The sequence below is a fragment of the Apodemus sylvaticus genome, chromosome 1 (assembly GCF_947179515.1).
Source record: "Apodemus sylvaticus chromosome 1, mApoSyl1.1, whole genome shotgun sequence".
Classification (NCBI taxonomy): Eukaryota; Metazoa; Chordata; class Mammalia; order Rodentia; family Muridae; genus Apodemus; species Apodemus sylvaticus.
In genome coordinates, this window is record NC_067472.1 from 176,370,944 (window position 1) to 176,390,809 (window position 19,866).

Sequence of the window (19,866 nt, forward strand, 5' to 3'; positions counted from 1 at the left end):
GCAACCAGAGCCTTTAGGACAACGGCCTTTCTTGAATACCAGTGGTTGACATTTATAATCCAGATGGTAGATGCTGCTGCCCCAGATTCTCTGACTCTAGTGACGGCCATTACCCCAGGGGGGCCCAGCTACTCATTTTGAGAAAGAGAACACCTCAGCCTCTTTGTAGGTGAGGAAAATGGAGGCTTGGAGGAAACCACTGTCTGCTGGGCTCGGGGATATCTGCCCCAACACCAAAGTCAGGGTCCTATTGTCGCCACCTGCCTGCTGGGGTTGGCAGTGATTGCCAGATTTCATCGGACTATAAAGCTCCCATGAGATAAGGGTTTGTGTCCAAAACTGGATCTTGAAACCTGAAAGCACGCCTCTTTGGGATGGGAGAGTGAGATAGACCAACCTGTCCCAACACCTGCTTCCTGACACATCTTAACAGAGAGTGCCCCTCCCCATTGGAAGAATACTTGGGGAGCCTCTCCTTTTCAAGGCTCCTGTGTGGAGAGGAGGGGCTTAGGAAAGCTCGCCCATCTTGGGAAAGGTCACTGTTGTAACAACGGAACACAAACAAGCTAGAGCTTGAATTGTACCTAGACACGCTTTTATATTTTAAATGATAACTCAGTGTGGAGATACACCCTATCATCCCAACACTCAGGAGGCTGAGACAGGAGACTCTTTGGGGGGGGGTAGCCCTGGCCACATAGTCAGACCCACATCAAAAATATATCAAAGAATTAAAATCTAAGCAACATATGTATGTGTGCGCCTTTTATCTCCAAGAGCAGGCAGCTGAGGCAGGAGGATTAAGACTTCAAGACTGAGATCTATAGTGAGTTCCAGGATAGAATATGGACAGACAGTAGAGATGAGATGCTGTCCTCTGGCCAGCAGAGGCTCCCGGAAGTTCCTTCTCCACCGCTTTTTGTATAACATGTGGAATTGGCTAACTATAAACCTGGGGCCAAATGTAAATGAAGACAGTGACCGTAGCAATGACAGAATTAAAAAAAAACATAGGATGTCCTTGTCTATGATTCGAGACTGAAAAACACAGAACTGGTTTCATTATTGGAATCAGAAAGTCATTGGAATACGGGGAATGGCAATGTGGCTCACCATTTGGCATTGCATAGTAAAAACAAATAAATAGCCATTTCTTTGAACTTAAGTGGCTCCCACCCCAGTGCATTCCAGCCAAACCTTACTTAAAGTTTGTCCCTATTGACTTCAGGTTTGAGAATCTACCATGAAAACTAGTTCATTCTCAGGACCTCCAGGACTCCTGAAATAGGATCTCTACCTGATCACCGCCATCTACCCGGTGCCTGGTTTTGCTGGACAGTCGAGCAAGGGTTGTATGTTCCTGTAAGACTGAGCCCCTGAATAGAGGCAAGAAGACCCCCTGCCCGGAGCAGACTTGGAATCTTGAATCTCAATCCTGAAGAGAGTCTGGGAACAGGGCTTCATGAAGATAATAGTTCATGTTATCTGTGTGTGTGTGTGTATGTGTGTCTGTGTGTGCACATGTGTAATGATATGTCTATCTGGAAGCTCTGTTAAGACACACAGGTTTACATCTGCAGTGTCCACCCATGCCTGGTTGTTCCTAGCAACCACAGGGCGTTTTCCACAGGATGCCACCAATCCCACCCGCTGCCTTCAGGTCTTATCTTTAAACCAGGACCCAGGGATTCATCTGTGGCCCAAGGCCATTGCCTAGTTTCAGGAGTCAGCCGTCACACCTTTGCTTTCACCAGACTCTCTGGGAACCTCAGTTTCCACTTCCGGGAACTGGGAGGATTGGCCACGTGGGAGCCACACACAGGTTGAGACAGCAGCAGAGTCATGGCGTCAGGACAGCTGCCGTGTCCTACAAACAAAAGGCACGCAGTGCCAGTTAACCTGCAAGCCGGCCACAAACAGAAATCCTCTCCCACTTTAGCAGTGCGTGTTCTTTCTTTGCCTTCCATTTTACTAAATCATTTCATAAGGCGTTTTCTAGCTGAACCTCAGATTCTGACTAACCATTATGAGTTTTTGATGGCCTGGGGGCTCCTGAGGTTGTTTCTTAGAGTCAGAACAGGGACTGGTATCAATGTTTCTGGAGAGAAGGCTGGCAGTGGGCAGGAGGACGATTTGAACAGACCAACAGTGTCACCAACAAAACCTTGACTATTTTTCCCCGAGCAGAGCCAGCTGTCTGGCTTTCTGAGCAGACAGAGTTTGTTGGGATCTTTCTGTATCAAATGGAGACCCACTCAGAAGACAACCTCCCCCGTCCCACCCCCTCCTCACCCCCCACCCACCCAAAGCTCACAACAACAAGCAGGAGACAGACTGCATCTGGGCCCCTTGTCCCAAGCAGCTGCAGCTGGGGGGGGGGGGCGGTGGTGGGAGCCACGCCTTCTGGGGTCCCAGGCCAAATGTAACCAGGAAGATGCAGATAATAAAAATCTACTAGTCACGGAGACATTCCTCAACTGTTAGCAATCAATTTGTGGGGGTGGGGGGGCGAGCGTGAGGGGGTGGGAAATACCGAAGGACATCAAAGAGGGTCTCGCTCACAGCTCTGCTCTGTCTCAAGGCTCTGTAATTTGGGAAGGTTCTGTGCTAAGTAATTTGTGAGCCTCCAAACACACAGGTTATTGTTTGTGGACAGATGGCACGTTGCGTTTTATCGCTTTTCCTTCTGTGGGTCCTCATACACAGGACTAATGTGCATTCTGAAGTCTTTGTCTCCTGGCTAAAAATCTCTAATCTAAAACAGGCAATCAAGCACAGAGGCAGAGGTTTGGAGGCATAATCAGAGTTTTAAAAGCAAAGAAGAGGCGGGGGCGGGGGGGGGGGGGGAGAAGGCGGGAACCAAACTGCAGTCAGCACCACACAGATGTATGTGTAGAAGCTGAGAGATGATCGGTGTGTTAAAAGCAGACAAAACGAACAGGGTTCTGAAATGCAGAAGCCGGGAGAGAGCGCCCTGTCTTAGCCTTGGCTGGCACCTGGGCACCGGCTGGCATCACCGGAGTGTGGCCTCTGCTGACTTGACATCCAGAATCGGGGGTGGGGGAGTCTTTGTTTCTATGTGCAGCGTGGCCGTAAGCTGTGGCAATGCCTGGGAGGGCCCCCTTTCAGAAGCTGCAGCCACCCTCGCAGTTAAATCACGTTGAGACCCAGGAAGGAAATGTGCCAGAGGAAGAAGTTCTCTCCTCTTTTCTTCCTATGGATTTTTTTTCCTCCCTTTTTTTATTCTGAAGATGGAATTACTGTTTGTAAGCATCTGAAAGTCATTAGAAGCTCCGCAGTCTGTCAGGTGTCGACGCAAGACACTGCTGGAATCAAACGGGTGCCTGCACCCAGGGCTGGGGATTTGTCATGTGCTGATGAGGAGTTATAATAGTATATGAGCAAATCACAAGCATTCTGCAAATTAATCAAATTCTTTTCCCCCTTCTCCCTTGTCTCGGGGAGAGTGGCTTTGCAGGCAGACGTAGGTGAAGCAGCTCCCTCTCACAGATGGTCGCTCTGGCATCAGATGGAATTTATGTAACAGTAATTCTGAGTCCCTGCCAAAGTAGCATTGAGCACACCAGGGAAGATTGTAGAAGGCGAGTCATGTGGTTCTGCTGAGGTTGTTGTGGGAAGTTTAAGGGGGGAAATCTCGAATTTTCTTTTACTGTTTTTGCCTGAAGGGCCAGAAACGGAACGCCATTCTGCCATGGGCGAAATCCGTCACATCTCTCCTTGCCGCCTGCACTGAAACGAGCGCTTCGCAGCTGTTACAACTGCTGGCGGTGACAGAGCCCCAGACCGGAGCCTCGCCCTCCCAGCTCCTTACAAGATTGAAAGGGGAATGGGTTCACAAGGTGGGCGCAGCTACACGCTAAAGAGGCCGGCCTCTCTCGCCTACGCGCTCATGTGTGTGTGCACGCGCGCGTACCCCTCCCCTTCTGCTTCCCCCGGCATTGTGAGACCTACCAGGGCTTTTCTTTTCAAGTGTTTTATTAAATGAAGAGTCTAACAACCCTCACTTTAATTACACACGGGCTTCGTTTATAATTCCCCTGGATTTATTCAAGTAGTTGAAAACGACGGTGCTGGTGATTAAACCGATCCTGTTAGTTTAGCAGGGTGTTGGTGTGTGATGTGTGTGTCACTGGGTGCTTGTGTGTACCTGCGTGTGGGTGTTTGTTCTGCGGTCTCCCTGCGCGAAGGACACTTTTTACAACTGCCCCGTTGGGAAATGTCATCTTGTATGGGACCAAAGGGCACAGGAGCTGACCCTCTGGATGCCCTGCATAGAGGAACCCTTTCTCGCTATAGGGAGATTTTTTTTCCCCCTCTGCAGAAGGAAAATCATAGCAAGATGGCATGGAGGAGGCTGCATTATGCAATGGAAGTCCTACTGCTGCGGCTCTGGGTCCCGCCCGCCCCCACCCTGCCGCCCTAATGTAAAGCCACGCCCATTTGTTTTGGTTTACGTGACTACAGAGAGAGAAGTGGATTAGAGAGAAACTTTTGCATGCTTCATTGCAGCTGGATGCCGACATCTGTCCTTCCTCAGCCCTCTTCTGGGTCACAGCAGCAAGAGAGCGCAAAGTCTGACACCTTTGATTTTTAGAAAGAGCCTTTTATTAGGGGGAAGAAAAGAGAAGAAAAGGATTGCATTTCTTTTGTGACTCCATGAAAGAGAGCTTGGGGGGATAGCTACCTCTCCTGTGGACATCATTCATTCATTCATTCATTCACTCATAGGCATGCCACCACAGTAGCAGCCAGCAGTCTGAAACTCTATGTTCCTGTCTTTTTTCTTCATCATTTCCTATTGTTCCAGAACTAGTTGCAGGGAAATGAACAGGTTAAGAGGATGCAGCTTTCAAAATATCCTGTCCGAGCATCTCTGAGGATGAAGGCCCTGGGTGTGGATGACGAGCAGACACCGATTCCTTTATGGGAAGGGGTGTCTGTGCTTCTCTCGCACACGCTCTGACCTCAGTACCTAGAATGGCACCACACCTGGCAGAATGTGACTACTTCTGCCCCAGTTTTTTAGAGAGGGGCCATCCATAGCAACCCCTACCCTGCAGGAAACATGCTAGCTTTGAGGAGTGTTGTGTGCAAGTCGTGGATTCTCACAGATAACCTCGGAGAACAACTTGCGGTAGACTGCCGTTTTATTTCCTGTGTTAGAGCTATCCCCTCCCTCTGACCACTGTCTTTCCAATGGGATACAATGCACAGCACACCCTGGGCACAGCCACCTTACCATATTGGTCCCACCCTCCCGCATTTAAACGCTACCGCAAACCAGGAACTAGAAGGAAGAGCTCGTGTGTTCATTTTCAGAGACACAATGGAAAACAGGAAGCCAGGGAGTAGGCCACGACCACCGCTTGCTTATTTCACTGGGCGTGCACAGGAATGAGGCCCATCTGGGGCAGAAATGGCTGTAAGGCCCTCACCCCTCCCACCCACTCACTACAAGGTAAGGCTGTGCTTGTACACAGGGCCTCGATGCTGGCAGAGGCTGGATGGGCACACACAGGGTGAGAGGGTGCCAGCCAGCCAGGCCATTCCAGGAGTGGCAGGGGCAGGCGCTATCTGCTGCCTCCTGACTTCTCCGGGGAAACTGGAAAAACACATTTTCCTATGAAATCAGTTTGTGTGTGTGTGTGTGTGTGTGTGTGTGTGTGTGTGTGTGTGTGTGAAAGAGAGAGTTGGTCCTGTTGTCTTGGTGGTTCTTTAGCGAGATTTGCCCAGCACAGGGCTGTCTGTTGGCACCTCTCAGGATTTCCTTCTGTTTGCCCAGGGTCTTGGGTAACCCTGTCAGCTCAGCATCCCGAAGGCCGAGAGATTGGTACGACTAGCAGGTGTTACAGCTGCTGATGTTAGAAATTGCTCTCAGTTTTGCCTTCTGAATAATGCTTTTATTTTGTTTAATATCTTGAAATCAATATATTAAAAAAAATATAAGAACAACAAACGTAGCTGTGTTTGAGTCATAGCACATAGCTATGAATCTCTCTCTCTTTTTTTATCCTAAGGTTGTGAATCTCCAAAATGCTTAGCACAGTGTACACGCCCCCACATGCTACAGACAGCAAAATGTCCTGCCAGGTGTGGAAGCTGCCAGCTGCCCCACTCCTGGGGTGCACTTCACCCTGAGGCTGATGTCTCCTTCCTGTGGCCTCTCTTAGCAATCCCCTCAGTATTAAATGCACTTGCCCAGAGACAAACCCAGAGTCTCATTAGAGTATTATTATATTACACATCTGAAAATCTTCAAAAAAAAAAAAAAGAAAAAGAAAAAGAAAGTAAGTTCATCGACCCTTTGAAGGTTATTTAATGATAAACGTAAATGTTTTCATAAAATCCGGGGATGATTTAAGATCCCAGATCAATAGTGGCTGTGGAGCACATGCCGCCGGCAGGCTGACCACCCAGGCTGGCTGGTGGCTCCACAGACCATGGCTGCCCGAGGCAAACAAATAAATGTGCTGTGACTTGGAACCACAGGGAGTGGTCTGGGCGTGGGAGTTAAAGCTGCCTGGGAAGACGGCAAAGAACAGGAAGGGGGGAGTGTGAAGGAGAAGGGGGCATGGCAGGGAGCCCTTGCAGTGTCCAGGGTTGCTTGCAATGTGGGCAGGGAGGTATGGACTCTTGGAGACTGTGCCTGGCAAAGTCCCCACCAACCAAAGACCCTTTTCTGTAGCTCTTCCTGTTGGAGCTCTTCCCAGCCTGCACCCTAAGCTACAGGGTCAGTTCAGCTCCAACTACACAGCCAAAGCTGAGTTCTGTCTCGGGCTTGGTATCCCTGGCCAAGCAGGCATCTTCAGAGTCTCAGAGTCCCCGTCCTGAGCCACACGCTAAATGTCTTACTGACTTTCTCTCAGTCCACCCAAATTACAATCCAACCAGTGTCTTATCTTTTGTCAGTATTATAATGCCCCTTTTACACCCCTGAGATACAGAGGATGAAACAGCTTCTCAAAGGTACACTCAGACCCAGTCAAACAAGGTCTGGCTATGACTTGAGAGCCTCCACTTTTAACCACTTAGATTCAGTAATCAAAACTACCAGGGCTCAATGCTGATTCCTCCTCTGACCCTTGGTAGTAGGTCTGGGGAAGGGGGGTGTGATGCCCCCCCCCCCTTTTTCCCCCATCAAGTGTGTCTTATCAGGGTAATTTGCAAGCCACCTGCCAGGCTTATTATCCTATACTCGTTTCTATTATTTGTATGTGTTTGTGCCTGAGTATATGTTTGTGCAGGTGTGCCTGGAGACCAGAGGGTATCAGATCGGGAGATACCAGATGTGCTGGAAACCCAACCTGTATTCCGTGCAAGAGTAGTGCTCTTAATCCCTGAGCCATCTCTACCAGCCCTACCGGCTGGCACCTTACACCAGGACCATACCGTTTAGCTGTGGTCTTTGCCTGAAGTCAGGTGTTGGGATTTTCCTGCTACGGAACATTAGCTCTAGGTTTCATCATCCAGTAATGATAGGCGGTATGTAAGAGAACTTTGAAAGTGAGTCTATTTTATTTTAGTACAGATTTAGATCAACAAAACATATGCACAGGTAGTGAGGAGATGCATGGGTCTCTTGGCCAGATCCTTCTATCCTGAATGTCTTATACATTACTGGATTACATTCATCACAAGCAATGAACCAATATTGATACACTGCTGTTAAGTCAGCTGGTCTTTTACTCAGACTGCCTTGGCTTTTACTTGATGCCCACGCTCTGCTCAGAGAACTCATTCTGGAGGTAGCATTGGCATGAGTTGTCATATGTCCCCCACGCTTCTGAGCTGCGAGGTCTCAGGATCTTCTGTCTGTGATCACCTTGACTGTGCCTTGTAAGATGTCCCTTGGCTGTAATTCCTCATGTTTAGACTGGAGCTCTGGGTTTGGGGAAGAAAGATGACAAACCCAGAGTGTCCTTCTTGTACCTGATCAAGGATACCTGTCACTGTGACCTTGAGCACCTGGCTAAGGCAGGACTCATCTGCAAAGTAACACTGCTCCCCTCCATGTGCCAGATACCCTACACCTCAGGATGGGACCCTGCCTCTGCCTCCCTAAGTAGTCAATGTCTACATGAATTATTTGCGATACGCATTTGCAGATCCTTCCCTACATATTTACTGATTCAATCATTTATGTCAGTGTGACTTGTGGATATTTATTTTATACATTAGGCTATGATTTGGGGCGATATTATTTACTTTGTTGTTGAAAACGTTCTGCGTTTGAGCCTTCGGGGCTCCTTCTGGCTCCACGCTGTTTTGAGACGCCCTCATGCACCTTTTAATGGAGGCTTTAAAAAGCAACAATTTATTTCACAGCGCCAAATGTTCTGGGATCATCTTGTGTATTCTCCAGCCCTTGTAGAATCAGCCACTTCTCCAAAGGGCTTGTTACCGTGTGACTCTGAAATGCCACCTCACAGGCCTGACTTTGAACTCTTGGTCACAGATGCTGTGATGTGGGGAATTGGGGAATCTTTGGGACTGTGACCTCACCAAGACAGCGAGGTCTCCTCCACCTTCTCCTTCCCCCTCCCAGAACATTTTGTTGAGAATGGCATTAGAGAGCAACCTTTCTAGACCCTCTTGGTTGATAAACACCATAGAAGATCTGTAGGAGCATGCTAAAAATATATTCAGGGATACTTTATATAACACACCCATAGTCTGTCTGTATATTAAGCTAAATATGATCTCTCAGTGATGTTGCTGGTAAGTTACCACCTGGATAAGACTCCACTTTCAAAATGAATATGCCTTTGAGTAGCCTTTTAAATTAAAACCCAAATCACTTGGAATTTAAAACCTGAAATTATTTGTACTATTCCAAAGTGTTTTAGCGTCTTTGATTAGATGAAAGAATATTTTTTTTTGAAAATGGAAAACATGAATTACATACCTGATTGGAACATTCTCACCTACTCAGAATCAGGGGGGGAATTTAGGAAGTGTAATATATGCAACCAAGGAAGCAGCGCTTCTGGGAGGTCCCTGCTTGTGTAAGTTGAGCAGCCTCATTGCCCTGCCGGATCTGAACTTGGAACAAGAATCTTCTAGGGGTTCTAGACAAGGACCCTCACACCCTACAACATCGGGGTCAAGGCTGTGAGCTTAGAGAAGCAGAATAGGAAGACTGAGACACCCAGGGAAAACCAGACCACCACCTCAAAGGCCAGACCTGTCCTTGAACCTGCAGTTAGTGCTCTGCCCCGTGGCTTTCCCCCAGGCACAGGCACTTGGGCTTCCAGGGGCTGATAGTCTAACCTATCCTGGTTGGTTCCGTAGGTAAAGCCAGTCTCCTGCTTTATGAACATGTGTTGTGCAAAATGTCGTTTGCTGGGAGTCCAGTGGGCTTTGGCTTAGATGTCCCTGTATTACCATCAGCCTTCTTAGTGCCCAGCCCATGGGAGGCAGCTCTTCCCAAGCCTTTCGCCCCGTGTGAGATGGCTGTGAGGGCTGCTTTTCCCCACTCCAGCCTTGCTCCCTTTAGAAAACAGCACGTGGTGAGGGTGCAGGATGGAAATGCGGTGACTTGGATGTTCAGGCTGGCTAGCCACACATCTGCAGGTTGACTGAACATAAGGGGTGAAATTCTGTATAGTATCACAAACCAAGATGTGTTCTTTAAGTACACTGTGAGTACCATGAAGGAGCCGTGCAAGCCAAGTGGTGTGTGGATACGCCCTCCAACTTGTCTGTCTTCCAGGCTCTCTTGAACGCGGTTGTCCACGTGGCGTCTCACTTATTATTGTGTAGTCCGTCCTTTGACGATCTTGTCTGTGGTGAACACAGAGTGCAGGTCTCTCCTGCCTGCCTGCCCTGCTCCAAACGATAGAGTGTAACAGCCGTTCACTCACCACTTTCATTATGTCCCTTATTTCTTAAAGACTCATCTTATTTTAATTATGTGTGCACGTGGGTGTGTTCATGTGAGGATAGTGCACGTGGAGGCCAGCAGAGGGGTATCAGAACCTCTGACCTTGGAGTTCTAGATGGTTGAGGGCCACCCCTTATGGGTGCTGTTGACAGAACTGTGAGAATGGCAGGTGCTCATAATAATCCAGACATGATTAGAAATATGTGGCAAGTAAGGTATATACATGCTTATAATCATGAGGCGTTATGTTGGAGCCCAGCCCAGGCTATATAGATAGAGCCTGTCTCACTGCCTCCTCTGCTGCCTCTGCCGGGCGCTGCCACCGCTGCCACCATAGCAGCAGCAGCAGCAGCAGCAGCAGCAGCAGCAGCAGCAGCAGCAGCAGCTGCCGCCGCCAAAAGAGATAGAGAAAGAAGGAAGGGGGAAAGAGGAAGGGTGTGAATAGCTTCCATGTTGACAGATTTTAGAGCTCACAGTGGGAGACTGTCTTGGAGCCAACTGTTTGTGGATGCTCTTACTCAGATGTAGCTGTGACCAAAGTACCCGAGAGACCCTAAAGGAAGAGTGATTTATTTTGGCTCACAGTTTGAAGACATCACACAGGGATGGCATTGTAGAGTCCAGGCGTTCACCTCATAGCGGACAGGAAGCAGAGCAGGGCAGTCACAGAAGGGGCCAGACGAGTCCCTGGGGGAGGACACTTCTCCACTTTCATTTTCCTTCTAGGAAGCCCTGCTCGCCTCTAGTGGAGTCATGAATCCATCAGTGATTTCAACCGCTGATTAAGTCAGACTACTCACTGTCTAATTGGAGCTGGAAATCTCTTCAAAGACATGCCCAGAGGCATGCTAGCTAATCTTCCTGTCTCTCAGTCCATCAGGTTGACACTCAAGACCAACTGCCACATTGAAGAATGAGTGTCTCTCTTGAGCCAATATTCCAGGAGTGTCCCAAGTGCTCAGTGCAAGGATATGATGGTCTTCTGGAGAACTCTATGGGACTTGTGTCCATGCGTATGAGGTCTCTCTCTTTCTCTCTCTCTGTTTCTCTCTGTCTCTCTGTCTCTGTCTGTCTGTCTGTCTGTCTGTCTGTCTCTCTCTCTCTCTCTCTCTCTCTCTCTCTCTCTCTCTCTCTCACACACACACACACACACACACACACACTATACACTCTCCTTGTGTCTATGGAACACCTCCTGGAATATATTCATAAAGAATCCTCTGGCAAAAAGAACTTGCCGGAAGCATCCAGAGCAGTCAGAGAGATGAGTATATGCTTAACATCAGCTTAACCAAAACCCTCTTTGGCTCAGACATGTATACTGTGAAAGAGAAAGCCATCTTCCTGTTACCCTTTCCCCCTTTCTGTCTTTTGGAGAACCACTCAATGAGGGTGACTTCTTCGCGCATGCTCTGAAGAGTGTGTCATTACTGAATACCGGGCCCGATCACCCACCCACCCACCAACCCCCACCCTCATCCTCTGCCCTACATCCAAGGGAAGTAAGTCATCAGTTCAGAAGGTGTGGAAGCACCAAGGCGCAGCTCTCTGAAGCCTCTGCCCATTGCCAGACTGTAACTAATGGATGGTCCCTCAAGGACAGGCATTTTCCTCTCCCCCTTAGGTGTAGGGAAAGAATAGCTATTTCCATCGTGGCAAGTAAGAAAAATATCTCATTCCCCAACTTTCACTATAAACAATGTACTGCTTGCTTTCTCATCACCCCTCTTGACCCTCCACACGGTATACATATTTATATATTATTCATAGTGGATTAAAAATGAATGTGTTCTTTACCGCGGCTCTACAGTGCAGTGACAATACAAATTAACGTATGATGTACTTACTTTTCGCGTGGCAGTGATGGGAAATGTTGATGGCCTCAAAGCAAGAGGTACAGAGAGGAGGGTGGGCGCTGACAGGGGTGGGGGGCATCTGGAACCATTCCAGCGTGGGGCTCCGACTCTGGCCGGTGAGGGCTGGGGTGACTGAGGTTGCAGCAATGCCAAAGCACTAGGAAGGCCTGGCCACCACCTCTTTTTCCCCATGAGATGATGTCCCAGTGCCCTGTGAGTGTCATACCTCCTCATCTGCCATCTTGAGCCACCCTCTTCTTGTTCTAGGATCCCCCACTGATCCACTCCCTGCCCCTGTCCTGGCCTCAGGCATGGCTCTTTTTCCTCAGTGGTCCCGTGCTTCCCCTCCCTTCCTCTCTGTCTCTTCTCTTGTGCGTTTCACTTATATCTTCTGCTAGAAAAATACTGACGTCTGTGATGAGCTTGCGTCACACTGTGGCGACTAACAGCAATGTCAGAACAAGCAATGAGGCATCCCTCCTCAGTGAAATCTCACGGTCCCTGTCCTCGTGGTGTTACCAGTCTTCTTGAGAGGAGCAGGCATGGCCATTTCACTTGTTCAGCTACTGATGCTAAGAGTGGGACTGAAGTCACCTGTTTGACAGCCACCAATGGTGGGGTTGGAATAATCAGGAAGTCATTACAGAAGTAGAGGTATCCTATGCTGAAGGATAAGGTGAAGGCAGAAAAGGAAGAATTCCACACTGGGATGGTGGGCAAGGGCTGTATCAAGGCCCCAAGGGAAGGAGTAGTGGAGACCAGTTGGAGACTAGAGAGTCATCCTACATGGCCAGGGCATGGCAATCTTGGGAGTAGGGGAGAGAGGGATGGAAAGATGGCTTCTTGGGTGACTTATCCCAATGAATCTCTACTGGTCCTACAACAAACGGCACTATCTTGCAAGGCTGTTTGGACTCAGGCTCTCTCTGGTCCTGCTACCTTCAGGAGCTTCAGAAGAGGGTAGCAGGGGGTCCTGTGCTCACCAAGTCCCAACCTGTGTTTACCAAGCTTTATTTCCGTGCCACACATCCACCGCCATTGGTTCTTCTGAACTTGGAGCATCTCACTTTCATGGTTGTGGGAATGCAGAACTGGGGGATCTGGCCAATGGATCCAGATCAGAGAGAGAGGACACTTCCTTCAACTGTTAACCAGAAACCAAGGTGGGAAGTGGTAATGTGATTCTAAACTCATTGCCAGACCTAAACCTGACCACTCCTATGGAGGAGGAAGACATCAGAAAGAAAGTGAGGATGTTAGACCAAGGGCTCTGGGTTTTCGTACCTGACCATAGGCCGTCCCCAATATGGATATTGCTCACCACCTTGATCGGCCTGTCTAGTGGGAACTGATGGATCAGATGCTCACCATCTTGATCGGCCTGTCTAGAGGGAACTGATGGATCAGACCCTTCTCAGGCTTAGAACTGTTGGACTCAACTGTACTTTAAAGAGATTGATAGTCATTATCTGCAACTCATGAACACCTGTGGACCCCAGAATCACCAGCTTATTTGTGGTCTCCCACAGTTCTGTGGGCACGTTGACCAATCGTCCATCTCACTGTGGATAGTGAGGCAACTGGGGGACATCCCTGTCCCTGTGATGCCTGAACCAATTTCATCTTTGTCAGTAAAGGTGCCCCATTGGTATGGGAACTTGGTCTGAAGGCAAATCTTTCAGGTTGGCTGGGTCTTAACTTCCCCATCTGTACAGTGGAGGCAATATGACTTCTTGGCCAAACTTCCATGGAGTTCAACTCCGAGGATAATGTGCAAAAATGATTATAAAGAACCATGGAGTGATGCCGTTGGGGGTCTTAAGCTGCTATCATTATAATCTATAAATGTCTACTTACAAGACTGTAGGACGACCTAGACTTCTTGAAATTCTAGTATTGCTCAGATTGCCCCCTCCAGCGAATGCATTCAGAGCTCCAGATGCATTTGCAAACAGATTCCATTTCACCGGCGTTCAAAAAAGCAAACCAATCCAATAATGGTTTGACCACGGAAGTACCCGAATCTGCCAGAATAATCGTCCATCATCCTTGTCTCTACCAAGAAATCAAGATTCGGAATGTAACCATAGGATCAAATCATGATGAATATTTAAAAAATTGATTGGTGGGGAAAGTGAACTAAGTGCTTTTGTGTCAAGTTGGCCAACGAGAAAATCTACTCCCTGAAAATTGAGGTGATATTCAAGGCTCTGTGTATCATGCCTTAGCTCAAGAGGCGTGGCCTCTGAGGGGACAGGGCTAACAGGAAGGTAGCATTCAGAGGTTGGAGACTGGGATCCTCAATGGGGTGATTTTAGCAATACCAACAGATGATTCAAAGAAAGGTGTTGGTCGTTCAACAAAATACTCAATGTGTGGAAGACTCCGGAAGGTCTTGGTGACTGAGGCTGATTGGTAAACAGAGTCAGTGTTTTCTCAGTGTGCCTGTCTGATGGCCTCTGGGTTACTTCACGTTGCATTTTAAAATTATGATTGGCATATTATTTGAATTTCTTCTGTCCCCAGACGTTTCATGCCTTAATAATAACTATTAATGATACTAAATATATCGGTGACTTGATTACAGATCTATATGAGTCACCCAGAGTCTAAGAAGCTTTGGGTGACACTTTAATGTGTTTCTGAAGTTTCCTGTTATCTCCCCCTCCCCCTGAATTCTGCTTTTATTTTTTAATTAAAAATTTATTTTAAATTATATGTGTGCAGGTTTAGGCATGTGAGTGCAGTACCTTTGAAGGCCAGAAGAGGGAGTAAGATCTTCCATGGAGCTAGAATTAGGGGCAGTTGTGAGTTGCTGGACTTGGGAACTGGGAATTGTATGCAGCCTCTCTGCAGATGCAGTGCTCACTCTTAACTGCCCAGCCGCCCCCCCCAGACCCATTCCCCCCCAGTGCTGTGGGAGGGTCTTCAATTGCTCCTGTATTGACAGGCACAAATACTAGGCTGATTTTTCTTTGGCTCCATAGCTTTCCACTTATAAAATGGGTCATTTATTTTTTCAGCGAGAGCTGGACGTACCTTTAGTGTATGCACGGATGGTGGCTTCATGAATTGGGTCGTTGAGTTTAGGCACTCAGTGTTATTGTCCAAAATCTGCTGAACCTTACTGATGCTCAGCTTGGTCCTATTTAGGGTCCCAACAAGGGAGGAGAAGTGGACACATTGTGGCTTCTCCAGTTGTTTCCTCCAAGGACTCCGATGTCTATCTTAGTCAGATTTCCTTTGCTAAAGCAAACTTCTCAAGGTTGAGTACTATATAAAGAAGAGAGGTCTACTTAACTAACCATTCTGGAGATCTACGAGAACAGGGCTGCCTTCGGTTTGGCTCTTGTAAAGGCCACAAGCTATATCACGACACAGTGAAACGTGGACAGTATTTGGCAGGAATATATCTGTGAAGGAGTGCTATCATGGCTGATGGGAAGAACTCACACTCCGGGGAAGAACTCACTCACCCAGAAGCTGACTAGGATCCAGTAATCCTTTCCAAGGACAGCATCCCCAGTGACCTGACCAAATTCCATATGACGTTGGCTCACCAAGACGCCATCACCTCTCGGTGTTGCCACACCAGGTACTGGGCTCACAATGTATGAACCAAAAAATCCACACTACGTAACATCAGGATTTAGCCCTCAGTCTAGACCTCACATTCTGCATGTTAAAGAACAGGGGTGTCCCACATACCAGGGGAAATCTCCAGTAGTATCTGTCTCACATGAACGTAGAGGGGGTGTATCTGAGGATAAGAACGAAACCATTGACCAGCCAGAGGTGTTGGGAACAAGAGAGGTTAATAGTCAGAGAGTATGATCAAAGTATAGGATACACATCTATGAAATTCTCATCGTGAAATCAATTAGCTTATGTAATTAATTTATGCTAATAATAAGAAGCAATGCTAGTCTCACATCTCCCACTCAGGGCCTTCTCTGTTTCCATGGGAAGATGGCCAAGCCCCGAGGGTAGAACCAGGCGGCAGAAACACAGGCGGCAATCATCACACTGGTGAGCCAGTCCTACTGCTGGTTCTCTGTATTCTTGCTTTGCAGCACGTTGGGAAGGGCAGAAGGCAAACTGCATTTTTTTCCCTGTGTTTTAAGATTTTGCAGAATGTCTCTTGCAGGTGGAAAGTTGGCTACCTAGAAGCCTTGTGTTGCTACAACTATAGAAAAAAAAGCAGCAAAAACTCTATCCAGGATTTATAGCCATTCTCTCAAACCCAGGCCAGATGAAACAGGAAGATTTGAGTATGCTAGGGGCACTGGGGAAGTTGAGAGTTTAAGTCTCCAGTCTGGGAACCTGGGGCCTTTCCCCAGGGCATCCATTTCACAGTGAAATGGATCTTGTCTTTGAAGGAGAGGGTTCAGATAGGATGCAGATATCGGAAATTTGAGCTGTCTGGTGTTACCCAGAGGGGATGTTCTGAAAGAGCCAAGCCTAGGAAGGCGCTCAGGTAGAACCAGGAGGGTGCTGACTAGTCCTCTTGGGATTGGTACCAGCAAGGATCTGGGACATAGAAACACCAGATTGATCTTCTCCACATGGTGTGTATTCTGGTAGCACAGGCTGGAAAGTGGGTAGTGTATGGATGCTTCTGAGACTCCCTGGTTCACAGGACAGACAAGAGCTGTTGCATACTACAACTGGGTTTACACGCTAAAGAAAGAGCCCTCAGGCCTGAGGAGTTAGCCCTGGAGACCCCTTGCCTTTAGAGAAGGGGAGAGCACACTGCCAAAGCCCACTGAGAAAGAAACAGAAGAGCCAGACAAGGCGACACAGGTCTCTGACAGGAGGATAGAACACTCAGGAGACAGAGGCAGGGGTATAGAAAGTTCCCTGATAGCCTGAGCTATGTGGGGGAAAGCTGGATTCAAAACCCATCCAAAGAGGCAAGAGAATCAAGATGGTATCTTTGGGCAGATGTGCCAGTGTGGTGCAGCACTGGGAGCCTGGAGCAGAAGAATAGGGAGTTCAAAGCCAGCCCATGTTACACAGAGAATCCCAGTGTAAAAAAGAAAGCGAAAGGAAGGGGAGAGAAAGAGAGAGGAAGGGGAGGTGGGGAGAGGGAGAGAGAATGAGCAAATGAGAGAAAGGCTTCTTGGAAATACAGAGAACAATTTCCATGCTAGATGCAGGAAAACATTCTCTCTGCTCTTTGCCTGTTTGGGGGGGAGGGGGGTTGGTGCCCTTGCTTTCTGGTTCACTTTTTTAAGCAAATAAGTCTGGGCCCTGGGATCCTCTCTGAAGCAGGGTGGTGCAGCTTCTGAGCTTTGGGGAGCAGACACCCACACCTTCCTGACATGAGAGGAACAACCAACACTCGATCCATGGTTCCTTCTCAAAGCAGACACTGAGTTTTCAAGATGGCAGAAGGCACTAACAGCATTTCACAGAGCAGAGAGCTCAAACTTGCAGGATTAAAAGGCTTCCTTAAGAACCCTGCAGCTCCACATGTGAGTTCTTCTAGGAAACTTTCATTTCATTTCAAAATCTAACTGTTGCAAGATATTTCCCATCCATTCACATTGAGGCAGTGAGAGGCCAGTGATTGGAGGAGAGAGAGGAGGAGGAGCTAAAGGAGGTGAGGGGCAGAGAGAGAGGCAGTGAGAGGTCAGTGATTGGAGGGGAGAGAAGAGGAGAAGCTAAGAGAGGTGAGGGGTGGAGAGAGAGGCAGTGAGAGGTCAGTGATTGGAGGGGAGAGAAGAGGAGGAGGTGAGGGGCAGAGAGAGAGGCAGTGAGAGGTCAGTGATTGGAGGGGAGAGAGGAGGAGGAGCTAAGAGAGGTGAGGGGTGGAGAGAGAGGGAGTGAGAGGTCAGTGATTGGAGGGGAGAGAGGAGGAGGAGCTAAGAGAGGTGAGGGGTGGAGAGAAAAAGCTCAGTAGACAAGATTAGCCGAGAAGGGACGCGGATATACAGATAGCTTCAGACATATTTCTAGCATTTTGGAGAGGTTAGATAATTGGGATAAGACTTTATCATTGTAAACTGGCATTATGTAACTTGGGAGTTTTATAGACATAAAGATATTTGGTTAACTATTGAAATTTAAGAGTCATGCTTTACTGGATACTTGGAAGGAGTGGTGCAGAGGCCTGGCAAGGTGGAACTCTTTATTAATTAATTACCCACTACTTATTATTATTATTATTTAAGTATTAATATATGTGTGTCTGTGTGTGTGTCTATGTCTCTGAGCCATGTGAGTGCAGTGCCTGAAGAGGCCAGAAGAGGGTGCTGTATTCTCTGGAGGTAGAGTTACAGGAGGTTCTGAACTGCCCAGTTCCAATACTGGAAACAGAGCTAGGATCCTCTGGAAGTGCTAGCCTTCAGTTCTGTTAATCCTTGAGCCATCTCTCCAATCCCCTCTCCAAACATTGCTTTTTTGATGCTCGAGCTGACCTTTACTGACCCTCCCAACATCTAAAGCTGTGCAGTTCAGTTATTCCTTATAGCTTTGCTTGAAGCAGGGTTATTCGGCATCTGTCTCCCTTACCCTCCAAACAATTCATTTCTCATGCTTGGCCTGAGATTAGTAAAGAGTTCAGGATGTATAACAGGAGTGGCTGTGCCCTAAGACTTAAGTATGGATACGCACTATAGAAACATATCTGACATCATCCGTGTGTAGTTAACTGGTCAAATTTGCTTGTGGTCTCTCTCTCTCTCTCTCTCTCTCTCTCTCTCTTTGTATATACCAGTAAATTAAGAATGGTTTTTACTTAAAAACAAAAAGATTAAAAAAAAAAAAAACAAGGATAGGTGGGTGGGTATACCTTACATAAGATTGTTTCATGCCGCCTGACATCAGAATTCAGTATTCATAAGTGAAGTTTTGAGTTCTGTCAATAAAAAACTGGGACATGAGCTGGTGATGGCTCAGCAGGTAAGCATGCTTGTGGCCAAGTCAGAGAGTCTGAGTCAGTTCCCGAAACCCACGTGGCGAAAGGAGACAAGGGGCTCCCATACTGGTCTTCTAATATCTGCACGTGCTCTGTGGCATGTGTGCATAGGTCTAAGGGCACAGGTGTGTGTATGTGCATATACATGCATACAGCAGGTAAATGTGAAAAATGGGATAGTTTGCTTCATTTCTTGTTCTGTAAACATTTAGCTTTATTGAAATGGTTCTAGATATTGAATGGTTTTCTGTTCTTTGTTCTGGAAAGTCAAGACTGAAAATTCTGGTCAGAATGGGAGGAGGTCTGAATCTCACTTGATGTGTCTAACAGGCTGCCTTCCTTCCCCCACAGGTCACAGGCCTTTCCAGTGTCACTACTGTCCCTACAGTGCCTCGCAGAAGGGGAACCTGAAGACTCATGTCCTCTGTGTCCATCGAATGCCTTTTGACAACAGCCAGTATCCCGACCGCAGGTTCAAACGTTCCAGGGTCGACTCAGAGGCTTCTGGGAATTTTGAGGAGGCTGCGGTTGTCAAGCCCGGGAGCTTTGCCGAGCTCACGGATGAGAGAGGAAAAGGCCAGGAGGAGGGCAACTGAGCAGAGTTGCCCACCGCGAAGCTCCTCTCTACGGTTTTAAATCATGCATCTGGGCTCACCAGTTTGCTAACTGCATTCCAAGGGGAAAATCATGTACAACCCCTCACTAGTGTATAGAACATTTAAAAGAATTTTAAAAGATATCTATCTATATATATATTAAAAAAAAAAAATCCCCCAGCCCTTGATCACGGCTGCTACACTGTTACCCAGTAACAAGAACTTCCAAGAAACGCAGGCGGGAGAAAGTGATTTTAGAAATGGCCCCGTGTCCCTCAAGCTCTGATAGCTGGAGATCCTTCTAACCCAAAAGTCATCTTTGTCCAGAAAAACACTAAAGCAAGCAAACAAAAACAGAACAAACAACAAAGCAACACTTATAACTTTCTAGCAATTTAGGGCCTGTGTTCTTAAAAACACCTCTGCAATCTGACACCAGCTGCTGTCCCTAGCCCACTGTCCAAAGGAGAGGAGCTGGGAGGAAGCTGAGGTGCCAGTCAGACGGGGGCGGTCACTGCAGGGAAAATCAATTCACATGGTGTCACTCTATGCTCTGGGAGAAATCCTAGCCGCCCCGCAGGCAGTCTG

The 19,866-nt window shown here is 47.8% G+C and overlaps 1 protein-coding gene across 1 annotated transcript in view; it reads left to right on the plus strand.

Moving 5' to 3' along the window:
* The window catches only part of Znf536 (zinc finger protein 536), a 250,489-nt gene extending 231,211 nt beyond the window's left edge, over positions 1-19,278 (plus strand). The window contains exon 4 of the mRNA XM_052179167.1: positions 19,034-19,278. Within this exon, the coding sequence (XP_052035127.1) occupies positions 19,034-19,278 (245 nt within the window). The remainder of the gene's footprint in view (positions 1-19,033) is intronic.
* Positions 19,279-19,866: the final 588 nt, after the last annotated feature.